At 38.7% G+C, this 27,653-nt stretch overlaps 1 protein-coding gene across 1 annotated transcript; it reads left to right on the top strand.

The window, feature by feature from the left end:
* The first annotated feature begins 1,772 nt into the window (after positions 1-1,772).
* Positions 1,773-27,653, top strand: c1orf216 (chromosome 1 open reading frame 216). Its single transcript, XM_031896901.1, is given in 3 exon segments — positions 1,773-1,885; positions 26,448-27,203; positions 27,206-27,653. Coding segments are annotated over 3 exon segments (843 nt in total). The 5' UTR covers positions 1,773-1,836; the 3' UTR covers positions 27,244-27,653.

Here is a 27,653-nt window from a genome sequence, read left to right on the forward strand (position 1 = left end):
CACGGATGAGGCACATTTCTGCAACGTTCCAGCTCTTCCAGAATCTTTCTGCTGTGATGATATAAAGTGTCATTCTGCATGATGTGAGGTGTAATTTTAAAAAATATGGGCATCTCAGATGTACGCTGGAGATGTAAAAAAGAACAAGGTACTTATGAGCATATATGGGTCACATGTACGGAAATAAAGTTTTACTGGAACCACATATAAGAAATACTTAATAAAATATGCAATAAAAAAGTAATCATACATCTATCTGAAGTATTAATACTCTATGACTGCAGCACTTAAACCTTAGCTAATGATCCATTAACTAAAATCAGAATTATCTTAGCAAAAGCAGAGGTCCCAAGTAAATGTAAGTCAACTGCCACCCCATCAATACCTGAATGGGAAAATACGTTGGAGGAATTAAGAACAATGGAAGAATCGGCTGCTTCCAAAAAAAGGAAATCTACATAAACATTTTATTATTTGGAGACCATGGGTAGAATATATTGAGTCCAAAAGTAAAAAATAAAATTACCACATCTCCAGCAGACATCTTATAAATAAGAGAATCTTATGTCATGGTTTTAAAATGTGCGCTCTATTAATAGATTACTAAACAACATATTCTGCTATGAACATTTAAAACCTCATGCAGTTGTCTCTGTACTAGTTTAAAATATCTACTTTAAATAGAATTTACATTGCTTACTTTTATGTTAAAACATATTTGTACAACAATCATATACTCTCTTACCCCCTGCTTTTCTTTAGTCTGTTCCCTATATATGTTTAAAAAATAATAAAAACTGAACTGAAAAAAAAAGTTGTCATTTCACTTTAGAGTAGTAACACATAGCTTATTAACAATTAGCGCCACATATCAACAAAAGACTATTTAAAGCACATTTCACATTGGTTAGAATGGGTTATGATGCACTTATAGTTAGTAGTTTTACAGAAATGTAATGCCTGGGCCTTCCATCATAAAATAGAGTAAGACATGAGGGGTCAGGGTGCAAAAATCCCACCAGGTCCAATTTGCCATGTTTTTGTACCCTGCATTTTAAATAATTTGCCTCAGATCTCCAAATCAAAAGTGTAAGGGTGTAAAGGTCTGTTTCCCCTACCTCATGAATGCAGCTCTGTATTCATGAGGGGTGGGGAGGAAGAAGCACCTAGACGTTCCCCGCTTCTGCCCCCTAGTTTGCACATCATTCAGATGGACAAGATATGGAGCACCTTTGTGCACAGGCTACAACAGAGCCTTGTTTGCGCCCCTATACACCAGATTTCTAATCCAGCTCTAGGTGCAGAAAGCAGGCAGAACCTGGGCACAAGTGCTTTTAGAATGAACACTGAGAGGCATGCTTTTGTATCCCTTTTGTCTTTTGCACTTGTGTCTGAGGTCTCTGTAATTAACCCTTAGCTCTCAGCAGTGGGAGAATCTACAACAGATTCTTACAGAATTAAAATAGAAATGTAAGGTAAATCAGTAGACAAGACTTGACGGTAAGGAAGTACAAAGTCTACATTTTATAAAGTTTGTGCACTTAATTACTGTGTATATTAGCAATATATATTGTTACCCAACTCTTATTTAATAAATTATTGCAAGAGGACAGAAGTATATGTAACATATCAAATGTGAGAAAGTGAATGAAAGAGCCTTTACCAACACAGGTAACATTCCCCTTCACCTTCCCCCCCCCGTAAATTCAGAAACAGGACTTGGCTGGTATAAACCCTCCTCCAAACTAGAAGAGGAAAGGCTATTAGGCACTAATAGCTATCAGGGAGCTGTGAGAAACTGACCTGCCAAACAGCCAGCTAATTTATACTGAAATAATGTGTGCAAAGCCCCCATTAAAAGGGCAGCAGTCACTCTCCTTTACAGGTATGTTTGCTTCTAAATGGTGAGAAATCTCCCAGCCAGTCTGGTGCATGGTTAACCCTTAAGGAATGAAAAAAAACAGAAGGTGCTTACATTAAAGGAATATGGTGAGGTTCTAAGATTAGTTCTTATTCAATATATCCTGTATATATTATTTGCTTATCCAGAATGCCCAGAATCCTCTGCAATACAATAACTGGATAAGGATTCAGGAAATTATACTGCATAAATCATTTTTAAAATAAAGCAAAAATAAATTTAGCATTACTGTGCCATTGACAGTACATTACTATATAAACAATACATATACTGGTGCACACAGTCTTTTGCAAAATGCAGTGTAGTGCATCCTAATCACCATTGTAGAATGGTGCTGCTATTCTTGCTTAAAGCAACATCACGCAATAATACTTCTCTCTAACTTTCTGAGACCACTGTAGAGAGTATGGAGTTTACTGGGACAGTTTTATGGGGGTTTACTTTTCTGCTTTTTGGGAAAAAAACCCAATAAAGGCTTTGCTTGGGTTGCCTTTATGGAGGTTTCTATGGGGTGCTCTGACAGCCACCTGTAGCATTTCACAGGTCGCAGCCAGATAGTAGCAGGGATAGTTAGATCTGGAGGTTGCTTTTTACATTTTAGAATCACTACGCACCCACTGAGTGTTTTGTAGCATGTTCTAAAAGCAACTGACCAATGCAATAAACATGTAGGATGAATAATGACAAATTATTTAAATATAGGTTGTACAACAATAGTCACATTCGACAGTTTGTCTGCCCCTACCTCTTATACACAGTGGGGCTAGAGATCAGCAGGGACATAATTGATATATTTTATATTGGAGGGGTTAAGCCTAAATGAAATGTAAATGTACAAAACTTTGATCCTCAGTTACATCAAAGTACATTTTAAATATCTTGTTCTTCTTCTACTAAGACTCCCAAAATTAAAGGTAAGCTATTTATACTGGAAAAAAAATTAAACTTTCCTCTATAAATGATTTTTTTCAAGATTCTTTAAAAGAAAAAGAAAACATTAACACATATGCTATTAGAGAATGAGATATACATCCCAGAGACTTCTGAGACTTTAATCTGCAAGTCCCAGACAAACATATTTTAGTGATTATAGAGGAGGATATTGTTAGTTCCTGGTAGTAGATAACTTAACATCTCCCAGTCCTGAGAATTTTAGCTTTTCTTCAGGCAGTTTTTAGCCTGGCTGAGCATCACATAAGAGGATGTAAATATATCCATAAAAACACGTGCCCATATCTATATATTTATATATTTAAGTGTATATTGTTTGTATATACAGGTATGGGATCCATTATCTGGAAACCCGAATTACGGAAAGCCTGTCTCCCATAGACTTCATTTTAATAAAATAATTCAGATTTTTAAAATTGATTTCCTTTTTCTCTATGAAAATAAAGATATAATTAATCCTTATTGGATGCAAAAAATCCTATTGGGTTTAATTCATATTTTATTGATATATACAAAGCACATATATAGAAAGCACTCACGGCAATAGGTATAGAAACAGTCCATATATTCAATCATCACATCTACGCGTTTCGACCCCCACAGGATCGTCATCAGGATGGGGAAAGGAAGTGAAGTGCATACATAAATACAAAAGTGAACCAATCAATGCTCACAATCAATTAACATGCTTAATGCCAGTGTCTGTATATATTATATCAATTAAAGTGATTTCTATAAAAGTGATACTTTTGCACTTATCAACGTTGAATTTAATTTGCCAGTTTACTACTCTGTTTTCCTCTTTTAGTCAAATCTCTCAGCAACTTACATGGGTCTTATGGTATTTTAAATGCCAATCTCTAGGCCAAGTAAGTTAAAAGCAAAAGGCCATGGATAGACCCACTAACAACACTGGTCCAAATAGAAAATGACGCATTTGCCACTACTCTTTGTAAACTATCCTTTAGCCAGTTCTCTACCCAAATACAAATATTACATTCCTTAATTTAATCACTAACCTTTTGAGAAGAACTGTATCAAATGCTTTAGCAAAGCCAAAGTAGAACACATCCACTGCCATCCCAGATTCTAAGTTCCTGCTTGCCTCCTCATAGAAGGCAAGCATATATTAGTATGGCAAGATCTATTATGCATAAAACCATGCAGTATTGTGATTTTCTATGTGTTCAAGTATGTTATCCTATACAAAAGCTCTCTGACCACTCATGTCAGACTAACGGCCTATAATATACAAAAAAGTGGAAATAATTTATTTAAGGTTTGAGAATATTAAAGTTTTATACTGTGAGCCAGAGCAGACTAGTTAAGAACATACAAAAAAATTCAGATTCTAATTTGCACAGTTTTTTGGTCTTGTCTAGATGGTTATTTCTCTATATATGCATGTAATGCAAGTAGCCTCCAGTATTGTGGTGTCTCTGGGCTCAACTGTTCCAGTTTTTTGTCCAACTGGAATAAACATCAGAATATTCAGAGTCCTCCTTTGGCCTGGTTTGAAGATGTTTGTCCCAACAGCACATAGGTTTGTGCATAATTCTGGCCCCTTCAAAACCTCGCTGCTTCACTACCTTGACTTGTCACAACAGGTTTTTAACATATGTTCTGACTGACCAGACTGATTTATTATTGTTGTATAAAATGTCATATTTTTTTCCTTTAGGGGATGTAAAACAACCCTATGCAGTTCTGGTTCTACAAGCCCACATTTTTTCTCTCCACCATCTCTGCACTCTGGCCCACATCTCTTCCTATACTACTGGCAAGTTCTTGAGCAGAATAAGGTCCCCAGTTGCAGGTGCCCAGTGTGAATCTCTGAATGAGAGATGTAATGTACCTAATGACAAGGGCCCCAGCTGAAGACACTTGATCAGTCAGTCACAAAATGATATATTAGTAAGGCAATAACAAGGAACCGATTGTGCTTTAATACAAAAATCCATTTTATTTCAAAGTAGACAGCCACAAAGATGAAGCGCCATTGCTCCCAGCTAAACTAGCTTTACTCTATGTGACGCATTTAGCTCTTTTTGAGGTGCTCAATCAACTCTGAAATAAAAGAGATTTTTAATGTGAGACAGCCAGCAATTCATCACTGAATGTATACCTACAAACCGATCAGACAGAAGCCCACAGAAATGGTCCTTAATTAAACACATTTAACTGATACTACAAACTACATGTGCTCCTAAATCTGTAAAAAATAAAAATTTAAAAAAAAAAAAAATATATATATATATATACATCAGGAGAGAGCCGGCACTCACGTCAATCGGGTCACAATAGCCTGGGTGCAGGTCCAAGTGAAGAATTAGATACAGCAGCGAAGAGATCCGCACTCACAGGACTTATAGAATTAATCTGGTGTTTATTGAGAAGACTAATACAGACAAGCATGATATACTGTACAAAGAAGTGTGCAACATTCCTGAGACTACTGCCAGGCAGCTGAAGGTTACATTTCATTGCCAGTAAACCTCAAATCCAAAAAACAGTGGATATGTTGATGAGCAGTTTTGTTGTTCTGTTATATATCACATCAGTCAATCACAAGAGGACCCTTGTGAAACATCAGTTAGAATGAATACCCCTTTAATCCAATCCACTACTGATAGATGAGTTATAATTCCTCTTACTGTATTTATTAATGAACAAATGCCATGATATTATAATATTGGCCATATAAATCTCTCTCAACAGTATTTGCCCAACAGTCTTATTGGGTAATGTGTTTTATACAATAATTTCAGTTGCTTGGCAATTCATTATTTCTTATTCTTTATTTACTGTAGATATGTGAAGGAAACCCAAATTATACATTGGGCAATATTTTAGAAAAAGATGTACTGTAGATTTAAGCTTTTTTGGATACCTCTTGTATCAGTTATTGGCAGATTTGTTTGTAAATATGCATGTTCATGTATATATCCATTTCTTGTACAGCACTGCGGAATATATTGGAACTTTATAAATACGTATTAATAATAACAATAACATATAAATATCTTCCTGCTGGAATTGAATGTAGGACCCCAGTGCTGCAAGGCAGCAACCACTGAGGCAGTCATAGATGTATATGCACTATAAACAGGGGAGTATAAAATTGAAAAAAATGGAAAAAAACTCCCCAGCTGCCACAAGATGAAACCTATGGAAATCTGGTGGAGGAGTTGGGGGGGTAAGGGTGTAGAAGGCGAGTGCAGGCGGGAAGTGACATCATGCGTAGAGGGGTGCATTTAGGTCTTGGGTGCCTAGCCCTGACTATAAATATTCATTTATCTGTAATGTTTTTACATTTCTTGTGAAGTGTTTCTCTTCATTTTCATTATTTGCCTCCTTCTTGGAGCAAAATGACTGTGCACATCTCTACTGCAGTAAACTCTGAGCAGCTGTTCTCTCAGTAATGAGGTGCTGAAATTATATTACAGTCCATGTAAAACAAGGAGTAAGATGGCACAGTCAGCAACATTTTACATGCAGCTGTGTCAGTACACTTGTAAGGAGAGCTGCAGTTCAGTCTAAATCTTTATACAGCAGTCATGCAACAGCATAATAAAAAGTCAGTGGGCCACAAAGCAAATGTCTATTTGCTATCAACTGTGCTGTGTTCCCACATCTTTGTCAGTTGTTGAAAAAAATCTGCACACTCTGTGCTCAGTGCTGTCAAACAGGAGACCCATGGGATGGATGGACCCTGTCAGGAGTTTTTTATGGTCTTGCCCAAGAGCTAATCTGTGTTTGACATCATCATTTTGCTACATGTGGTACAGTGGACTATTGTCCCACTTTACTAAAGCCCTTAAGCTGCATTTTTTAGAAGTGGCCCCAAATTTCTTCACATGATTTGGTAAACATTTCTAGAAATAACACAGAATTGTTGAGCGTATGCTAAGCATGCATTATAACATTTTTAATTACTTGGCAATAGCCTAATTACCCCCATATTTAATAAAATACACACATAGCAACCAATAAAATGTTATCTTTTAAACAAGTGACCAGTAAATGCTTCCTACTGATCTGGTAGGTTGGTATGAGTTACTGCTCTTAGGCAAACTTTGGGCCTTTTAATAAATATGGGGGTAATTAGGCTCTTGCCAAGTAATTTAAAAGGTTATAATGCATGCATATAATATGTGTTTCAGTGCAATATTTATGTAGTCTGTTCATAATGAATAACACTGACTTAGGGGCCCATTTACTTACTCACGAACGGGCCGAATGCGTCCGATTGCGTTTTTTTCGTAATGATCGGTATTTTGCGATTTTTTCAGAAAATTATCGCGACTTTTTCGTTACCAATACGATTTTTGCGGAAAAACGCGAGTTTTTCGTAGCCATTCCGAAAGTTGTGATTTTTTCGTAGCGTTAAAACTTGCGCAAAAAGTTGCGATTTTTTCGTAGTGTTAAAACTTGCGCAAAACGTCGCGCCTTTTAAGTTTTAACGCTACGAAAAAAGCGCAACTTTTCGCGCAAGTTTTAACGCTACGAAAAAATCGCAACTTTCGGAATGGCTACGAAAAACTCGCGTTTTTTCGCGCAAATCGTATTGGTAACGAAAAAGTCGCGATAATTTCCGAAAAGTCGTAAAGGCGCCGAAAAAATCGCAAAAAATATGAAAAAGACGCAAAATGTTCGTTTTCCAATCGGAATTTTTCCAATTCGGATTCGAATTCGTGGGTTAGTAAATCAGCCCCTTAGTGTATCTAGTTACAGGCAATGCCAGGTGTGTAAATCACAGGCAATGCAAGGCAATGCAAGGTGTGGAAAACCAAAGTGCTCATTACTTAACCCCCAGGCACAAGTGCAAGAGCACTATAGGGTGAAGGAACACTAATAATTCTAGGCCCTTAGCCACAATGAGGCAGTTTTATAACCAGCACTTAAAGTTACCTGGAGTGGCTTTTTGCCGCCCCGGTAACTTGTGAGGTGCTGACAGAGGAGGCCATGTCCTCACAGTGTCCAAAATGCAAACACATTACTAATTATTGTAATCTTCTTTACATTTTAAAAGAGCATCAAATCAAATAAATATTTGTAACCAATGGCAGACTGCATGTGTAGCTTATGTACAGGCCTGGATTTGTGGAAAGGCCACAAAGGCCCGGGCCTAGGATGGCACAAATTGGGGGGCGGCATGTCGCCCCGCCGCAAAAAAATATTAAAGTTCTTCTCGTATATGGAGCAATGGGGACCTCTTTCCCACTGCTCCGTATGCGATTGAAAAGACCCGCGCATGCGCGATCGCGAGTTCGCACATGCGTGCGGGGAGGGCGACGGACAGGGGGCGGCCTTGGGGCGCCCGGCTTAGAAATCCGGCCCTGCTTATGTACACATTTAAAGACTGAATGTGCAGAAAACAAGGCATTCCATGCAGAACCAGCACCCTATCTTTAACCCTCAGAGCTTGTGAAGAATATGATGCTCTCGAATGTTTGCCCTTAGGCTTAGTACGTTGAGGTTTTTTTTTTTTTAACTCAATCACAAGAAGATCATGTGAGCATCATTTAGAAACTGGAACAGAAAGGAAAGGCCTGTCTATATTATCAATATATCTGCGGACTCTCTGATCTATTGCCCACAATAAGGCTTTTGTTTGTAAAGTGAAAAATGTACCAAAAGAGTTAAGCCCTCAGGCTATTATTGCCTGGACACTGTACAGCTACAAAGACTTACATGCAAATTTAAAATGATCTTTTTCTGAAATGGGTATTTTTATAATATACATTAGAAATATAAAACAAACACAAGGCACATGATGGCATAAGATGCCACAGCATTTCCAGGGAAAAGGTGTAATAATGATCTATTTTAAATAGTGTAACATAGTGAGCCATCCTACGCAGTGGTTTACAAACTTTGGTGCTGGGCCCCCTGGGGCAGTGGCTTGGAGGTTCATTTGAAGGCCATTATTTTAGACCCTTCTGGAAGCTTAGTGGGAGAATCGCAGACGACAAAACATAGTGTGTGTCATAATAAAAGGTGCTATTTACCTTTTTATGATGTAAATATTTATTGTTGCTGATCAGTTATTTCATATTTGTAGTTGTGTGAATAATCCCCAAATCCTTTGTTGTTAGCTTGGCTAATAGCATTTTGCACCAGAACGGGTGCAATGCTAATTATAAACTAGCCCTCTACTTCCAGCCCCCATCCTTTCAATTTCCCGAGCAATTTCCTAATCTGCACTTCAGTCTGGAAAATATTAGTGAAAGGGCCATGCATGTATTTAAAGTTGAAAATGGCTGTGAAATTTTGTGAAGGCTCAGCCACTGTCTCATAAAGTTATCCTGTGGTGCAGGAAATACCACTGGGGTTTACCCAACTTCCAGGTGGTAGTCAAAATGTTTGGATTACTTCTTCCTAAAATGTCCCTCCACTGGCACTGTCGGAGATATGGCTAGAACAGATGGTATCTATAAACAGGTCATAGGTCAGTAGGATGATTCCACAGACAACACTTTAGAATATAAGGTCTAGAATTCAATATGTATGTATGTATGTATGTATAACTTTATTTATAAAGCGCCACAAGGGTACGCAGCGCTGTACAGTCTTACAGAATACAAAATTACACACAGGGAGGACAAGTGATATAATAAATAAATACAATAAATATATATATATAAGTGCCATGTGGTATGAGACACAGTAGGAAGGAGGTCCCTGCCCCGTAGAGCTTACAATCTAAGTATAGTTTTTGGTTAATTAAAGGAATACTGTCATGGGAAACATGTTTTTTGAAAACACATCAATTAATAGAGCTTCTCCAGCAAAACTCTGGATTGAAATCAGTTTTTAAAAAAAAAAACAGAATTTTTTAAAATTTAATTTTGAAATTTCACATGGGGCTAGCCATGTTCTAAATTTCACAGGGTGCCACAGCCATGTGACCTGTGCTCTGATAAACTTTAGTCACACTTTACTGTTGAGCTGCAAGTTGGAGTGATATCACCCCCCTCCCAGCAGCGGGGGACTTTTTCAGTTCACACTATTTAATAAATGCAAGACATTCATGGAAAATAGTTTATTAAAATTTGAAAATTAAAGAAAAATGATAAAATGTTAGTTTTAGTAAATCTGCCACCACATGTTTGCAGGTCTGGACTAGGATTCAAAATTGGCCCTGGCTAGTGATGAGCGAATCTGTTCCGTTTCGCTTCGCCGAAAAATTCGCGAATCTTTGAAAAGATCCGCGAAACGGCGAAAAATTCGCGAAGCGGCGAAAATGTCGTGCGACAAAAAAAATTGTCGCCCGCGGCTATTATTTTGTCGCGCGGCTATTATTTTGTCGCGCGGCTATTATTTTGTCGCGCACGGCTCTTGTTTTGTCGCGCGGCTCTTGTTTCGTCGCCCGCGGCTCTTGTTTCGTCGCCCGCGGCTCTTGTTTCGTCGCCAGCGGCTCTTGTTTCGTCGCGCGGCTCTTGTTTCGTCGCCCGCAGCTATTATTTTGTCGCACGGCTCTTGTTTCGTCGCCCGCGGCTCTTGTTTCGTCGCGCGGCTCTTGTTTCGTCGCCCACGGCTCTTGTTTCGTCGCGCGCGGCTCTTGTTTCGTCGCGCGCGGCTCTTGTTTCGTCGCGCGCGGCTCTTGTTTCGTCGCCCGCGACTATTCTTTTTTTACGCCGCAACAATTTTTGGACGTGCGGCGAATTTTCCCGCGGCGAAATCCATGCCTGGCGAAACTTTTCGCCCATCACTAGCCCTGGCATTTCAAGTACACAAATAGCCCCCACCATCCCAATAAATAGTGACTTTTATTGCATCTTACACAGGGGCGCTGCTACCACGTCAGTGACAGCGTCCCCAAAGTTACCAGGGACGGCAAAAAGCCACTCCTGGTAACTTTAAGAGACGAATTTCTGGGTTTTTTTAACGAAAATTCGGCTCTGCTAGTGCAGAGAGCACAATAGCTCTCTCTACACCAGCGATGTCCCCCCTGGAACCCCTCCAGCGCAGTAAAGGTAAGCGTGGGGGGCTGAGGGAGGCCACCTTGGGAAGCCCAGGGGCCAAAAACACCCCTGATTTTACAGCAGCCACTTTGGCATTTGCCAGAATGCACAGATTGCCAGTCTGGGCCTAGATGTCAGTCACCGAATATGTGCTCATGACAATATATAAATATATATCTTTATATATTTTATTTCTAATCTGGTTTTATTATAATAGGAAGAAATATATCGATCTGGAAATGCATTATGATGATATTCCTGCATCCTATTGGCTGATTCACTATTGTTTCATCAGAAGTAGAAATACAATAATTTTTTATAGACAGAAAGTACGGCAGCAAAGCTCTGTTATTCTGTGTGTTTTATGCCTCTAATAAATCATTGTAGGAACATATTGGAAAAGTTTCATTATATATTCTTTTGGCAACTGAAAATTAGCCTGTAGAATGAGAAACGACCACATGAGTAGAGAAATATTAACATGAAGCCTACATTAGCATGATCCAAGCACGACATTGGTTGCAGAAGGATAGGATTTTTTTTTATGTAACTGCTACTTAGATCAAATGGATTTGTGAAAAACACATCAACAGCAACATTCAGTAACATCTGAGTTGAAAGGCGCTCTTTTGATTAATGACTGTGTTTATTTACATGATATAGCCTCAAGTAAAATCTAAGCAAAACAGATTTTCTCTTTCTAATCCTGCTTGTTTTAGGGGATAGGAGTTTTTTTTAAAGGAGAAATAGCATAATTAAAAGTTTGGCTGCCAAAAAAATTTCCAGAGTTGTTCAAAAGTTGTTTTTTTGTGTGTGTTGTGATAGATGCAAAAACCAACATATGAGAGATAGTTTGCTCTGTCTGCTGTAGGACACTGTGCTCTTTAATGTGAAGATTCCTTATGACATTAATATTGTGGTTCTCTATGCTATTTATGTCTACTACACCAGTGAGTGCTGGGTCACAGTACCAGTAATGCAGGCAGCCACTGTGCCATTTAATTCTGTAGGTCACTCTGTCATTTAATGATGTGTGTCACTGTACCCTTTAATGCTGGGAGTCGCTGTGCCATCTAATGTTGTGCATCACTGTACCATTTGATATAGAATTTAACAGCCTTGTGTTACACTCACTAAACATACAGCGACATTCGTACATCCGTATTTTGTGTCAAAATTGAAATTACATCAGTATAATTGTGCTTGGCACTGCTCAGTCCTTCTTGCCTTATGTTCCAAATTGTGCACTACTGCACCTATTGATTCAGGAGAACCCTGGAGATACCATCACCACCTCCTGACCAGGTGGTAGCTCCAGGGTTCCCTTCACACCCATAATCAATAGGTGCAGCACACGTGCACCTAAAGAATCAGGCACAGACAGTCACTTGTATGATGAACACCAAAAATCACTGCAGACAGATATCAGCACAGTTGCAGTAATGTTGACAAATCAGGCGCACTTGCAGTAGGCACAGCAAGATTGTGTCAAAAACATCTCTCCTTAGTGACCATAATGACATGAAATGAAAAAACATGAAAAATGTACTTAAAATTGCACATTTCTTACTTCACTTGCGGAAATACATGTGACCTCTAGGGTTTTACTTCCGCAGTTACTTTATTCTGCTGGTTATTCATTCTGTATCTGTTGGGGAGGGAGTTGCACTCCAGACTTCTGGCCATTTGGCCTGTTTCATGGTCATTCCCTATTTCTGAATGTGAAGAAAGAGGAGACATAGATGGAAGAATAGATGCTAGCATGTAAATAAAAGAGACTAGGAGAATAAAGAGGTTGGTTGAAGAAAGGAGGAGAAATAATTTGGAAAAGGGGCCTAGGGTCTAAGGTTTTTTGGTGGACCCTGGTGGTTCCCAGTCCGACACTGAGAACAGGTGTGGGTATACAGGTATTCCTCCTTTTAATCCAGCCTTTTTTAAGTTGTGAATCACTACCCTTGCTATGCTGGTGAGCCTACAATTTTTACAATTTAATGCAGTTTCTATTAATGTTCCCACTGCTTACACACATTTTGAGGCCAGTGGACACAACAAATTCTGATAAAACATTTTGACAAAACACAACATTTTGTATTTATTCTGACCTGAGCAGTTTTGTGCGCACAACAGGTGCAGGCTGATCTGAGAGTAGGGGCTAATTCTTAGCCTGTGCGGCTTTGTGGAAATTTTAATGAATCTGCTCTAGAATTTCACTATGTGTTTTGTTTTGCTGTTTTTTTTTGCTTGTAGGAAAGTGCAAGAAGTTACTCCAATGCATATGGTGTGAGAAAAAAACACATTAACAGAATTCCCATTGACTTTAATGCATTTGGCATGAAAAAAAAGACACTTTCAGCGCATTTGGTGAAATTTTGCTAATTTTTCTGTGGTTTTGTAGATTTTTCACTGAAGTGAATTGTGGAAATGAAGTGTCCGTAAGAGCACATTAAGATGCAGCAGTACTCTTTAAAGGCTGAAGGGAGAGCAAATCACCTACCTGAGTGTGCCCTAAGTGCTCATATATATATGGTACATTTGCTGTGTGGTAGATTTCATATGCATTCCATCACATGGCAACATAGACAATTGCATCTGCATTCACAGCGCCCCTGGATACAGACTAATGCAGATACTCATACCAGCTCATACCTCAAACATAAAAAAATCCATCACACGCCAAATGCAAACACACATGTAAGGCACTGATTATGCATCAAAGTCAATGGGCATTTTTTCATGTATTTTTTTGCGCAAAATACATTAAAGTTTCTCTGCTTATTTCATGTCAAATGCATTAAAGTCAATGGGCATTTTTTTCATGCTGCATTTTTCCATGCAATCAGTGCAGCCCTGCATGTAATAAATGTTCCACCACAGGGCAAGTGCAGATAGAAACACGAAAGGGCTCGGGTTGGAAACGTTTCTGGAAAAAAACTGTCCCTCCTATACTTTTATCTTTACTCCCATTTAATAATATTGACATCAAGTGTTGTTTTTATTGGACCTTGTGGCATTATATTTGCACCATCAGAATTGCTGTTATCCTTTACAGTCCCTTGCTCTACCACTGAGCTATCAAAGGGATTGCCAGTCTCTTGCAAATGTCTCATGCAATCAGTGCAGCCCTGCAACATGCATGTATTAGAAAATTTAGATTAGAAAGGGCTAGGGTTGCCAACTTCTCTGGAAATAAAATAGAAAGAAAACTGCTCTTGCTAACTAAGACTGACTATCTCTCTTTCCTAGAAAGTGCTACTAAAGGACTAACCTGTTCTTACAATTCCTTGTTCATGGGTCCCAGCTCTTTAACTTCAGTAGAGGTACTGGTCCCTCTAGGGCAGAACACGTCTGGGGCCTTTTGTTTTTTTTTTACATTACTGTTTGTGCAGCTAATGTAGGTGCAGTGTCCACTAAGGTCTGCATATTTTAGAAGCCTTTGCTGTTCTATCCATGGAAATAGTTATAGATTTCTAGTAAATGTAAATTAAATAAGGCCCAAAATTCTGTATTTATGTTTTATATATGTTTTATACAGTGTTTGCTTGGCAAAAGTTACAATCATTAAATTAAAACCTGTGATATACAGAGTGTAATGGACCACCAGTTTCTGTGTCTGTCTGATGAGATTAGCAAATGCCCTGTTATTTTGTTTTTGTCTTCCTCTGGTTTGTAGGAGAAAAGGTGGCCACACACGTGGCGATCCGACGGTCGACCGATGGTCGCACGAAACATCGTCAGATCCGCCACACACCATTCAGGGCTGAAACAGCAGATAAGGAGGTAGAAACAATAGGATTTCTACCTCCTTCTGCCGATCCAGCCCTGACGGCAGATTTTGGTCAAGCACCTTCTATGGCGCCCGATCAAAATTTTTTAACCGGTCCGATCGACCGATATCAGCAGCTTCCTGCAATATCGTTCGACTCGCCGACATGCCATACACGCACCGAATATCGGACGAAACGAGGTTGCGTACGATATTATCGGTGCGTGTATGGCCAGCTTAAGTGTTCTGGGATTCAATAACAGTGTTGTTTCACAGATATTACTGAACTATAACTCCAGACATTATGGGACATTATCAGCATTTAAGAATGCTGGGGGCTATGTCCTGTCTCAGTAAACTCTGTAAAGCACCCTGTTGTGCATTCTGCTACTGCCAGAAGAATAATTTATACAAAGCTGTAAAGTTCAAACAACATGTCTAGTTACTGTGGATCCCTGTTCCACATAGCTGTAGTGATTCTAGGATTACCTTGTTTCTAAGGGTCTTGCAGAAATGTTCCATTGGCTAAACTGCCCAACTGTCAATGCCATAAGCTCAAGGCACAAAGTCAGATAAAAACCTACCTGCATGAAATAATTAGATTCTGTACTCACCTCCTGCTCAGCTGGTAGTTTTTGAAGGATAGTGACACCAATGGCAGTTCTACTCGCAATGTGTATTTATTTGTTTATGTGAATGTAGATAGGCATATTAACCTCCTTTTTCTGCCCACTGAACACCAAACTAGTACTATTTTCACCCTTGTTTTATTACAAGAAATATTAGCTAGCCAAAGATGCACAATAATTTCCCTCTTTCGTCACTAATCAAGATGCCAGGGACTGTAGCTATGCACCCTTTTTATAAGCTGCTTCTTACATATAGAGGCACTTATATTATATGAAGTGTTAAGTGGCAGAGCTTGTTTTTAAAACTTAAATACGGAATAAGAGACTGAAAACTGTGAAAACTGGAGGGGTTATTTATATTTTTGGCAAGAATTATGCCTTGGAGAAGTTATTATTTGGCTTCATCATAGCTACACATGACAGGGCTCAAATGTGACCACGGCGCTAACCTGTACCCCCAGCTCTATAGTAAACCAAACCAAAGCCTGTACCCGAGCTGGCACAACTGTGTATTGTTCCTAGGTAAGTAAATGCCTTAGTATCCTGACAGTTATTGAATATTGCTATCTAGGAACATTAAACCATTTAGCTGAATGTTTAGTGGTAATGCTGGTAAACTGATCCCTATTTATATGATTTGTAACACATTAGCACTTGTTATATGTGTGTATGTATTTATAGAGTAAGAAAGGCAGCCAGAAAAAGACTTGTCTGAGACAGAGGTCGAAGGGGCCGATATGACTGTGCGAATAAGGTTTAAAACATCTTTAATTATAAATATATTTAGAGAAGGAGAGAGAGTCTCTTTGAACTTTTCATATGAGTTTAATAAAAGCGCACAAAGAGGAAACACATCTCTCAAGGAGATTCAAAGAAATTAAAATAAACAATAGTTGGCCCTCTGCCCCCTTACCCCTCATCTAATTCCTCCTACCCCCATCCTTTCTCCTGACTCCGGTCAAAGCTCCTTAATTGTGAACACATGGGGATGTTCCCCTGTCCCAGACATGTCCCCAAAATTGGGAACAGAAGTGGCTTTTTCCAAAAGGCAGAGGAAGATGTTCTCTCAGCAAGATTATTCAGCAGCCTTTGTAATCTGCTTACTGCTGCGGGCAGTGTTTAATAAAGTGGTCTGAACTCATCCTCCATTTACTATAAATGGGCATCTTCTGGGAAAAATCTGGTGCCAATTTTTGGCCCACAATAGTAAAAAGAACAAATATTAATTTTTTCAAAATTCATAAATATATACATTTGTATGCGTATCTTTTTATGTAGCCAGTGTCATTTTTCACATTCAAAAATTTCTGTTGAAACCATCCAAAGGAATTATTAACTTCACTGCCACTGCCTTGGGCATGGAATTAGGCACACAATAGTAGTATGTATTAATGAAAGAAGGGTTTTTCAGGATAGTAACATGATTTAAACAAATTAAAACTGTTACATTGTCACTGCACTGCTCTTGTTATTGGCAGTAGGAAAGAATGCATTGTCTAGAACTAAACTTAATTGAACATTGCTTTTATTTCAATACAGACTCTCCAAAACATTCCATACACAGGGTTAGATACACCCCATACATTGAAAAGTATGCAAAATTTACTTTGTAATTTAAATTACAGCAGGGAACTTTATACTTCTGCAGTCAAACGCTTATGTTTCTGACACACAGGCTTAGGTATAGAAGATGTGCCCCCAGCGGCAATGACACCAATTACCAAACTGTGTAAATGATCTGCCTACTTTTATTTGTTTTAGCTAAACATTTTTGGTCTGACAACACCCAAGGCTAGCATGCTAAAGTGATCATATTAAATGGATTTTGTCATAATTTTTATGGTATTGCAAATAATTGGTTCTACCATTTTAAATTTTGTTCTTAACAATATAAATATTTTTTTTTAGCCATCTCAGTGCATTGTGCCTAATTCTGAGCTTTCAGAAGGAGCCAGCACTACACAATAGAACTGCTTTCAGGTAACCTATTGTTTCTCCTACTCAATGTCACTGAAGGAGTTATAATAACTTGGCTAAGCTGGACTTGGATTTTTACTATTGAGTGCTATTCTCATGGGAGCATTTTTAGCAATGCAGGTGTCAGGAAGCTGTTATCTTGCTACCCTTCCATTATTCTACTGATCGGCGGCTAGGGAGGAAAGGGGGGTGATATTTCTCCAACTTACATCTCAGCAGTAAAGTGTGACTGAAGTTTATCAGAGCACAGGTCACATGGCTATAGCACCCTGGTGATAACAGATAAAGTTTTTTTTCCAAAACTGACCACTTAGAAAAATATTTGCTTGTGTAGGCATTTAATTAGTGGCTGGCCATTTGTCTATGAAGAGAGCTAAGATACTGTATATGTAAAGGGAAACCATATTCCCCATTTTGACATGAGCTTATTCAGTTCCTATGTGCCTATGTAGAAAAAGTGCATAAACACTATCTGAATTGGCAAAAAAAAAAAATATATATATATATATATAGTATAAAAAAGACCAGCAACTCCGGGATTTCTTGTGAAAAATCAAAACATATATTCAAAGTAGCATAAACAGCCGATGTAACGTTTCGGTCCCCATCAGGACCTTTCTGAGGATTTCAGGATTTATTTTGCCATAATACAAACCATGGGTAGGAACCCATCTGATCATGAGTTTACCAAGCATGGTTTGTTTTGGCAACTACTTGGTAACTACTGGTTGTTATCTAGATTAGTCCTCCTCCTCTCTCTAGGCAGAATTGTAGATGGAAAAGAAGAGTGGTTTCAGCAGCATAAAATGTAATTGAATCATAAAATTCAAGGCTCTCCACAGCAAATAATATGCTGTGGATCCCCATGAAATATCTGAAACCAGTTCCTTGCCGCTGTTTTAAGCTTAAGGTTATTACAGAGTCTTGTTGTGGTGCTTCAGCTGAGCTTTTTGCTTTCAGCTTTAGGTAGAGGGGCATTTATGGCACAGGGGGAGCAATAACCAAGTATACTTTGCTAAACCTAAAGTTTGGTGGTAACTCTGTTTCTTCCTATGCCAAAACTGATAACAGAGTATCTTGTTTAGACAAAACATGGAGAGCAAACAATAACACGGAAAGGTAAGATATGTCAAAAGGTAGATACTACTGCAGTTTAAAACACCTGTTGCAACTTTTCACTTTTGTGATCTGAATAAAAATGTAACAGTGTAAAATGATCACATATTGGCAGGTGTTTCATCTGGTGCGCACTCATATGACTTGCTCTATAGGGATAAAAAATCACAAAGGCCACAATTTGGGCAACAAATGCAACCAGTGTGAAATTAGCACAGTGTGAAGCATTATACTCCATGGAGCAGGAGCTGATAATTATATCATATCTTTAAACGTTGAAAATTCCTTAATGTATTTATGTAGCTCATGCACAGTAGGACAGCAGGGGCTTTATACCTAAGAAGTGGGTGGCCTATGACAAAATTGATATTATTAGAGCTTAGTAATCTTAAAGCAATATCATCTGAAACTGGGATGTGACTGTTGGACCCTAAAACATGGAGTAGGCCTGGGGAGGGCAACACATCAACTGCATCAAATTACAGTCAGTTCCACTCTTATGTACGCAGTGTGCAAGGGAAATATTAGCAATCTATCTTTTTCCAGGTCTCTAGTTCCAGGCAGGCACTAAAAGGGAGCAGAAGCATATAGTTCTCTATTCATATGTTCACTGCACACATACTAACTCTCCACAGATATAGTATGCAGAGCAAAGCAGTTTACTCGTATCCCCTGGATATAGAATTATATAAATATTCAAATTAATTAGATTAAATTGATATTCTTGTCAGCCATACTGTTACCAACTTCCTCTACATTTGCTGATGACCCACTGATCCCAAAAGTGCACGTTTTACATTTTCTCGGCGACTTGTTCATAGGATAGGGTAGCGAATTAACACACATTTCTGAGGCTTATTCTCATAGCTGACCTTAAATAAATGTGTGTGTCCCCAAGTGCAGTTGCGGTCTCAGCACTTTCCCTGCAGTCAGTTGCATGTTAACCACTTTCATTACAGGTGATTGTGGCAAAATGCACTTCTGTATAGTTGTGCTCAGCACTGCTCAGTCCTTCCTGTTTTCCTTATTCAAACTAACTGCAAGGGAACCCTGGGGCTACTGCCACATCCATACCAGGCAGTAGCTACAGGGTTCCCTCAGCTTGCACTGGCTGAATAGTGCACACACGTTATTCACATGCTGATCACCAGAAATTACATTAGACAGACTATTTGGCATCTGATTTGAGATGAGGCGCACAAGCAGTTATGGTAATTTAGCCAAATTTTCTGCAACTGCAGTAGGGGTGGGGCAATAGCACGAAGAGTATCGCCTCATTGTGACTGCAATGACACTGAAATTCTATGATAAAACACTGCATTGGTGGAAAAAAACATGGAGCCTGACTTTGAAATTGCACTTTGCTTACTGCACTTGCAGAAGTACATGTGCCCTCATATTTCATATATATATTTCCTACATACATGGTCATTGTTATAAATTCCACAATGTTTTACAGAAATTATACATCATTCACATCAATCTCTGCGTCAATGAAGCTTCAGTCAAAGGTACCTATCAAATTCACACATCCAGCGCCACTGTGCCAGTGGCAAGTTGAAAAGGCCAAGTACAGAAGGCCTGCAGTTAGAAAGCTCTGGTTGTTTTTTCCTGTGGTTTGGAAGATGGTGGGTCCTATTATGATTCCAGTTATTTAGGTTTTTGTTTAGCAGCTCTCCAATTTAGAACTTTAGCAGCTATCAGATTTCTAGGGTCTTGTTTACCTCAGCAACCAGGCAGTGGTTGAATAATATTGAAATATGAATATGAAAGAGTCTGGATAGAAAGATAGCTGCTGGGGTTAGTGACCCCTATTTGAATAGATGGTAAGATGAGGAAGATAAATAATTAATGAAGACCATTTGCAAATTTGCTAGGACTAGGACATTCTATAACATACAAAAAGTTAAAGAAAAGGTAAACCACCCCTTTAAGGCAGTGGCAAATAAAAATGCTTACATTTCATCCAGACATAGTGTTTGTCCACAGCGAATAGTTCACTTAATAATTTGTGTAAATGGCTGCTAAACTAACATCCCTAAAATAGCTGTCCTTCTGTGTTGTGATTATTTAAATATTCATAGCAATGGAGATTTTCAAGGCAATTTGCAGCCAGATCAGCCTGACATTGATTTGCACAGAGCCTCTCCTTGCATTACAGCCTGCCTATGTGCTAAGACAGAGCTGTGTTCAGCTAAAAGCACACTCATCATTTATATAATCAGCAGTAAGAGCAGAACAATACCATCATTTTACAGTATTCAACAAGGAGCAGTCTGTGTGCCACTAACAACAGTGATCACTGGGTGGAATGGAATGAGATTGATGTTATGGAATTATTGCTCTTCCCCATAGGAAGTGTGTAACTACTGACGTTTTCCTGTTGTGGCTGAGGAAAACATTTCCGTTCATACAGCAGCTGCAGGAGGAAGGTGTCTGCACACTGAGCCGAGGTAGGCTTGCCCATGTACCCACCCAATGTAACATGCATGGCATGATCAGCAGCCTTACTGCATTCCTCCTCTGTATACAGAGACTGTGCATGACCTTGCTGTTAATGCTATCCAGGCTGCCTGCAGTATCTGCCATCTACACTACTGAACCAGAAGATTTCATTGATTTATATTAGCATCCTGCCAAGCAAATTGTATTAAAATGCCCAATATTAAGACGCATGCTATTGAACTAGACAATGGTTTCTCATCTGAGCTTAAATTAGGCAGAATTCCAACCCCCCGTGAATAATGATTGAATATTGTTAGAAATGTGCTCCCCCAGACTGAATTGTACATTGCGCTTATTCCTCTCACTGTAATGCGTGTGTAGGTGGGCGGGGGATACGTGCAACTATCTGCTTGCAGTATCAATGAGGCTGCTATACTCTAACGTGAATGAGAAATGGGTTGATGCCATTGATTAAATGGCGCCTTTCCCAATGAGAGAAATAACTGTTGCGCTTTTAAGACTACAAGGGCATTCCCTGCAGACGCCAGCGATTCCTATCTGCGCACTGCAGCTGTTCCCGCTGACATAGCGCTGCGCCTTCGCTCCGATCCTTACGCACCAACCAGGCGCTGTTCTTTCAGCACCACAGGAAGGAACCGGCAGCATCTCCTCCCCTCCATCTGCACACACTGCCGCCGTATCTCCAGCCCCCACTGCTTTACATCATTATCATAGTCTCCCTTCCTATTCTGTTACTCTGTAACCTTCATTTGTTAAACCCTTGTAAGACCCTTGTTTCTTACATAGCACTGCTGAGTGTTGTGTCATTTCCTGGCGCTATATAATTAACAATACATTGGTAATGGTAGTGTAGTGTAGTGAGTGAGCAGTGAGCAGCCTAGATAGATAGGCTATTTTGATATGCACTCCTTAGTTGTGAGGCTAAATATTGCAAGTAAAGGCATCAAAAACTACATAAAATACAAAAAAAATTGTTGTTAATGCTACCTGATTTGGTACAGGGCAAGTGGTTCATTTAAAGGAACAGTAACACCAAAAAATGAAAGAGCTTTAAAGTAATAAAAATATAATGCACTGTTGCCCTGCACTGGTAAAACTGGTGTGTTTGCTACAGTAACACTACTATAATTTATATAATAAGCTGCTGTGTAGCCACGGGGGCAGCCATTCAAGCTGGAAAAAAGGAGAAAAGGCACAGGTTACATAGCAGATAACTGATAAGTTCTATAGAATACAATAGTGTTTTATCTGATATCTGCTATGTGCCTGTGCCTTTTCTCCTTTGAATGGCTGCCCCCATGGCTACATAGCAGCTTATTTATATAAATTATAGTAGACTCTCTGAAGTAAACACACAACTTTTACCAGTGCAGGGCAGCAGCACATTATATTTTAGTTACTTTTATACACTTTCATTTTTTGGTGTTACTGTTCCTTTAAGATACATACTTTCATACTTTCAGTTTTTGTTTTATAATAAACTGGTCTGGTCTCCATTCCATACTCCAAGACATAGTTCACCTCTTATTTACTTTTAGTATGTTATAGACCATTACATAGTATGTCACAGTATATTAGAATGTTAAATACTGTTACATAGTTGTAGTTGTTACTTTGGGTCGGGTTGAATCATTTTACATGCATTCACTTGACAATGATAGAATTGGCGTTGCAGTCAGTCGCATATATGACCACTGGAAACAATTGAGAGAGTATGTTTTAGAGACTGAACAGTATACTTATAATGTAGTTCAGCAGAGTCCAGCACACACACAGTTATATATATATATACCAGTAACCTAGCATTCTGCTTCTGCTGCCTTTCATTGACTTGAATGGCAACTGCATTTTGGGATAAAAATACTTAAATATGCCTTTTTATGCCGGTGGTGAAAGGTGATTGGCAGTCACTGGCAGTCGGCATGGTTGATAGCAAGCATAAAAATGTAAAAAGCAATAATTTTTCTTCTTTAGCCCTCAAACTAATATGGTAAGTTGAGTTTGACACAAATGAAGCAACAGATAGTAGTACAAGTTTTTGGTCATTTTTTTAACTGGCCCTGTTAAAAATTTCTGAAAATGCACCTTCATTTTAATTATTTATTAAAACAATCAGTTATTCATAAAAACAGGGTTCAGCATACCTTAAACAAGTCTTATTTATGGTTGCAGAGTTCAGCCTCTGCCAAATGGTGCCTGACAGTAAAAATCCAGAAGGCAAAGCAACAGGGAAACAAAAAAAATAAAAAGGTGTTACCCAACAAGGGACCATTCCTAACTTGTTTGGCAGCCAATACAAATGAGACATAGAAGCTGCTGTAAACAGCATGTGAGCACTTATTTATTCTTATTGCATAGAAACACATCAGAGCAGGGTGAAAGCTTCCTAACACTGTATAATCATATCCTTTAGTCAAAGGCTTATCCAGTTGTTATATTTCAGTTATGTACTATGGGACTGGGCATATTTATTTTAACAGTAAAAAAAATTCTGCTTAAAACTTTAGATTCTGGTCTGTGTATGCCAAGTCTTACATTGATCAAAATTTTAAAGACCTAGGTGTTCTGTAGGCAAAGTTATTACTTTATTATTTTTTAACAGCAAAATTTGAAAGTCTGTTGTTTTTCTGACTCATGTTATATTTTTCTAAGTAAAAATACAGATGAAGCTATTGTAGCATCTGTATTTTGATACATCTGCATGTTGGTATATGTACACTTCCATATTATATAAAAGTTATGAACTTTGTTATTTATTCGACTGTATATGATATTAATGGCACACTCCATTTGTAGAGGAGATACAAACATATATGTTGTGACAGAACAGCAGCTGCTGAAGCACTGGCAGGCACTTACACTGATAAGCTATCACAGCAGCACCAATTGGGACAATATTAACAGCATCCAACAGAAAAGCTTACATATAAAACTATTGACAAGAGGTGAGGGAAGCCTTCTGTCATTGGCTGTTAATGTGTTGTGTGTTTGTGAGCATCTTTAGGACTGCAATTCAGCGATCTGATTGGTGCTGTTGAGACAGTGCACCCATGTTAGTGTCTGGCAGTGCTGCTGTTGCCACTGCTTAGGGTTGGGCTGGATATGGAGCCACAGACCTGCAAGCCCAAATTTTCTAGGAATCAACTAAGTTTATTCATAAAGCAGGGGCATGATCAGGGCATAGGTCTGAGTCTAAAGGGCATGGCCAAAACCTCCCGGAAATCAGTACCAGAAACTGGTATTTCTTGTACTGGGTTCTGCTGGCATTGGAGGTTTTCTGGTGTTGGGGCCGAGGACACAAATGTCAGCTAACTCCATGTCATCAGAGAGCAATTGATCCAGTCTTGGTATTTATAAGTGCACTTTACATAAAATAGTAGTTACTCAAAATGAAAGGAATCGATCATTATTTCCACAATAGCATGGGCATCCCTGGGAGGAGGGCAAAGCATGTCATTAAACTTGTGAGGAATTAATAGAAAGGATCTGTTTCTAAAAGTTGTGCAGGAGAGTTAAAATGTAATAATATAATGAATCTTTTGTAAGCAATTAACAAATTGCAAATGATAAAGGATTGGCAGCAATGTAAAAAGGCTTATTAGAACTTAGTAAACAAGCTTGCAGGCCTAGAACACCTTACAAGTTACAGAAAGGGGTACACTATTTGCTTTCTTTTGAAAAAAGTGAAACATTTCTTTATTTAAGTTTCAGTTATGCTTGGAGAATCTTTGTATGTCTTGAGAAAGAAAATGTTTCAGTTTTTTCAAGACCCATGAGCACTCCTATGATCACGTTTTTCATGTTATCCTATTGTGGAAGTGAATATACATACACTCTCAACTGCATTATTTGTTAATGTAAACTAGTTTTTTTTTTTTTTAAATAGCATGGCTTACAAATTAAATTCAAACCCCATTTTAGCTCATTAGCCAAGTAAAAAAACTGATAAGAGGAATAATATTTTTAAAAATACAGAACAAATAGAATGAAGCAGTGCAAGCAGTGTATGTACTTCAGACACAGAAGGCAGGTGTCATTCCTGTACCTTGTTCTTGTACAATGGCTGATCAGAGTATAGGCCAAATTAGCTGGTGCAGTGTTAAGATGAGATATATAAACTTTAAACTACTATTCCCATCATCCACAGCCAGACAATATATATGCATTGTGAAACCCTATATTTACTTGAAAATGTACATTTTGCAGTAGAGCATGTGATATACAGATAAGTGCCCCACGTATATGCAAAGGTTATGTGAGAGACATTTTTTGTTAATATGAACCTTCTTGTGAAAAACATAGAGATCTTTGTGAATTTGGGTGTCAATAAGCCTCGTGTCTGAGGGAAGAACAAAGACTGGGCCTGTTCGTTCCACAAGAGCTGCTATTTTTGTATCTTATGTTTCATGTGACTTTAACATAAAAGGATTGGATCTGTCTTGTGAAAGGCAACAGTTTCATAGCCCAAAATAAACACACAGGGTACACAAACCTTCAGCTTTGAGTCAGGCGGAACTAGTGGTGGGAGGCTGCCATACAAATAATATTCAGATGATCTTTTTTTTAAAGAAGAGGTACATTAATCATAACCAACAGCATTTTCTGCATGACATTAAATAATCTTTAGTCTTCCTAAAAATGATGTGCCATATTATTTTCTTTCACTGTTAAAGGAGTTGTTCACCTTTGAGTTAACTTTTCTTATGATTTAGAGAATAATATTCTGAGACAATTTGCAATTGTCTTCATTTTTATTATTTGTAATTTTTTAGCTATTTCATTTTCAGTTCAGGAGCTCTCCAGCTTGGAGTTTCAGCAGCTATTTGGCTGCTAGGGTCCAAGTTACCTTAGCAACCAGGGAGTGGTTTGGATGAGAGACAGGTATATGAATAGGAGAGGGCTGCCGGGGTCAGTGACCCCCATTTAGAAACTGCAAAGAGTTTGAAGAAGAAGGCAAATAATTAAAAAACTATAACAAACAAATAATTGAAAAGTTGCTTAGAACTGGCCATTCTATAACATACTAAAAGTTAACTTAAAGGTGAACCATCCCTTTAAAGTTCTACTGGAGCAGACCTGCACTGGCAATCTGTAGATTATGGAAAATACCAAAGGGGCTGCTATAAGATGCCATAGACAGTCACTATTTAGTGGGCTGGTGGGGGCTTTTTGGGCCTCTTTGTACATAAAATGCCAGGGCTAATTTTGAGTCTCAGTGTGGACATGTACTAGAGTACTATTTGTTGGACTGATTTGCTCCAAAAAGTTTAATTACTAGAGCTTGCAGCATCTCCAGGCTGTTATTCGGTAGAATTTAGAAGGTTGTGTTTCTTGCATATTTGGTAAACAAATTATTTTGCCATGAACAATTATTGAGAAGTGATGTAGGCATCAGGTCTGGACTGGGATACAAAAAAGGCCCTGGCAGGGGCCCAAACAGCCCCCAGTAACTGTAGCATGGTGGATTTCATGCTACAGCAACCCATTAAATAGTGAATTTTATGGCATCTTATAGCAGCCCCAATGCCATTTGCCAGAAACCACAGATTGCCAGTGCAGGTAAGAATCAAGGTATAGAATTAATAGTTGCCAGATACATATTAATGCATAAATATATGTGTATGTATTAATGCATTTTGCCTATATTTTTTATCAAGGCACAAAAAGACAAAGATCAAGGCACACAGAAATGTTTGCTATACAAAAACCTGAGGCTGTCCCTCATCTGTCCCATTTTCATGACGCAAAGTCCTTAGGAAGCCTTCCATTTTCCAGTGATAAGGAGAGAAAGCAGGACACCAACTTTAATATCTTGGAGGAAACATATGATAAAAATGAAAACTGGAGTCATGATAAGAAAGAAGGGGAGGAAGGAGACATGAAATCCAAATCAGAGGATGAAAAATCATCTTTGGATAATAACAGGTCTCAACTTAAGAACAGGTCAATAGGACAGCTAAAAAGCACAGGCTCTGAAGGGATCAGTTTGTCTTCATCAGAGGAAGAGGTACGTAGCCCACCAGAGGGAGCAGAAATTATGCAACTACAAGGGGATACACCAGCTAAGGACATGGCAAATGGTTTTGAGAAATGGGCAGGATCACCATTAGAAGACAATGGTTATGCCAGCAGCTCACTGAGCATAGATAGTCCTGATAGTGTATCTGGAAACACATGGCAAGAAACAACTGTTCTGGCACCCACGACTACACCACAGGAAAATCCAGAGACAGAAGATTCTGATGTTGAATCCTCATCAGACTCAGATTCTATCTCTGTAACATTATCAGAGGCTTTTCAGAGTCTCCAGGACAAGGAAAAGCTAAAGGAAAGAGAAAAAGAGAAGCATCATGCACAGTTAACTATGTATAGACGCCTGGCACTTCTGAGGTGGATAAGAGCTCTCCAGCAAAAAGTGAGAGATCAGCAGAACAGACTTCAAGAAAGCTTTGACACCATTCTAGACAACCGCAAGGAGATTCTTAGACATATCCAGCATGGCTATAACAAGACACCTACTAAAGAAGCAGTATGAGACATTCAGAATAAAGCATTCACAGCAATGCCCAGTCCAACAACCAGCATCTATACCTACATCCCAGGGTCTGGCAGTCATCACCTACAAGCATTAGATGGAAAACTCTATGCCAACAAATCACAGCAGAAGGTTCAAACAAGGGTAGAGGTCTCACTAATGCCAACATTCATTCTAACATTGCTATTGCTTTAATGCTGCTTCTACACTTTAGAATAAAGTAGGAAGCAGAGTGGGAGAAGCTAAAGGTGCATTTATTCAAACATGTTATATGAATTATTAACATAAATAAAAGTTTCAAAACCATTATGCAAATATAAAAAGAGTT

The sequence above is a fragment of the Xenopus tropicalis genome, chromosome 2, assembly GCF_000004195.4.
Source record: "Xenopus tropicalis strain Nigerian chromosome 2, UCB_Xtro_10.0, whole genome shotgun sequence".
Taxonomy (NCBI): Eukaryota; Metazoa; Chordata; class Amphibia; order Anura; family Pipidae; genus Xenopus; species Xenopus tropicalis.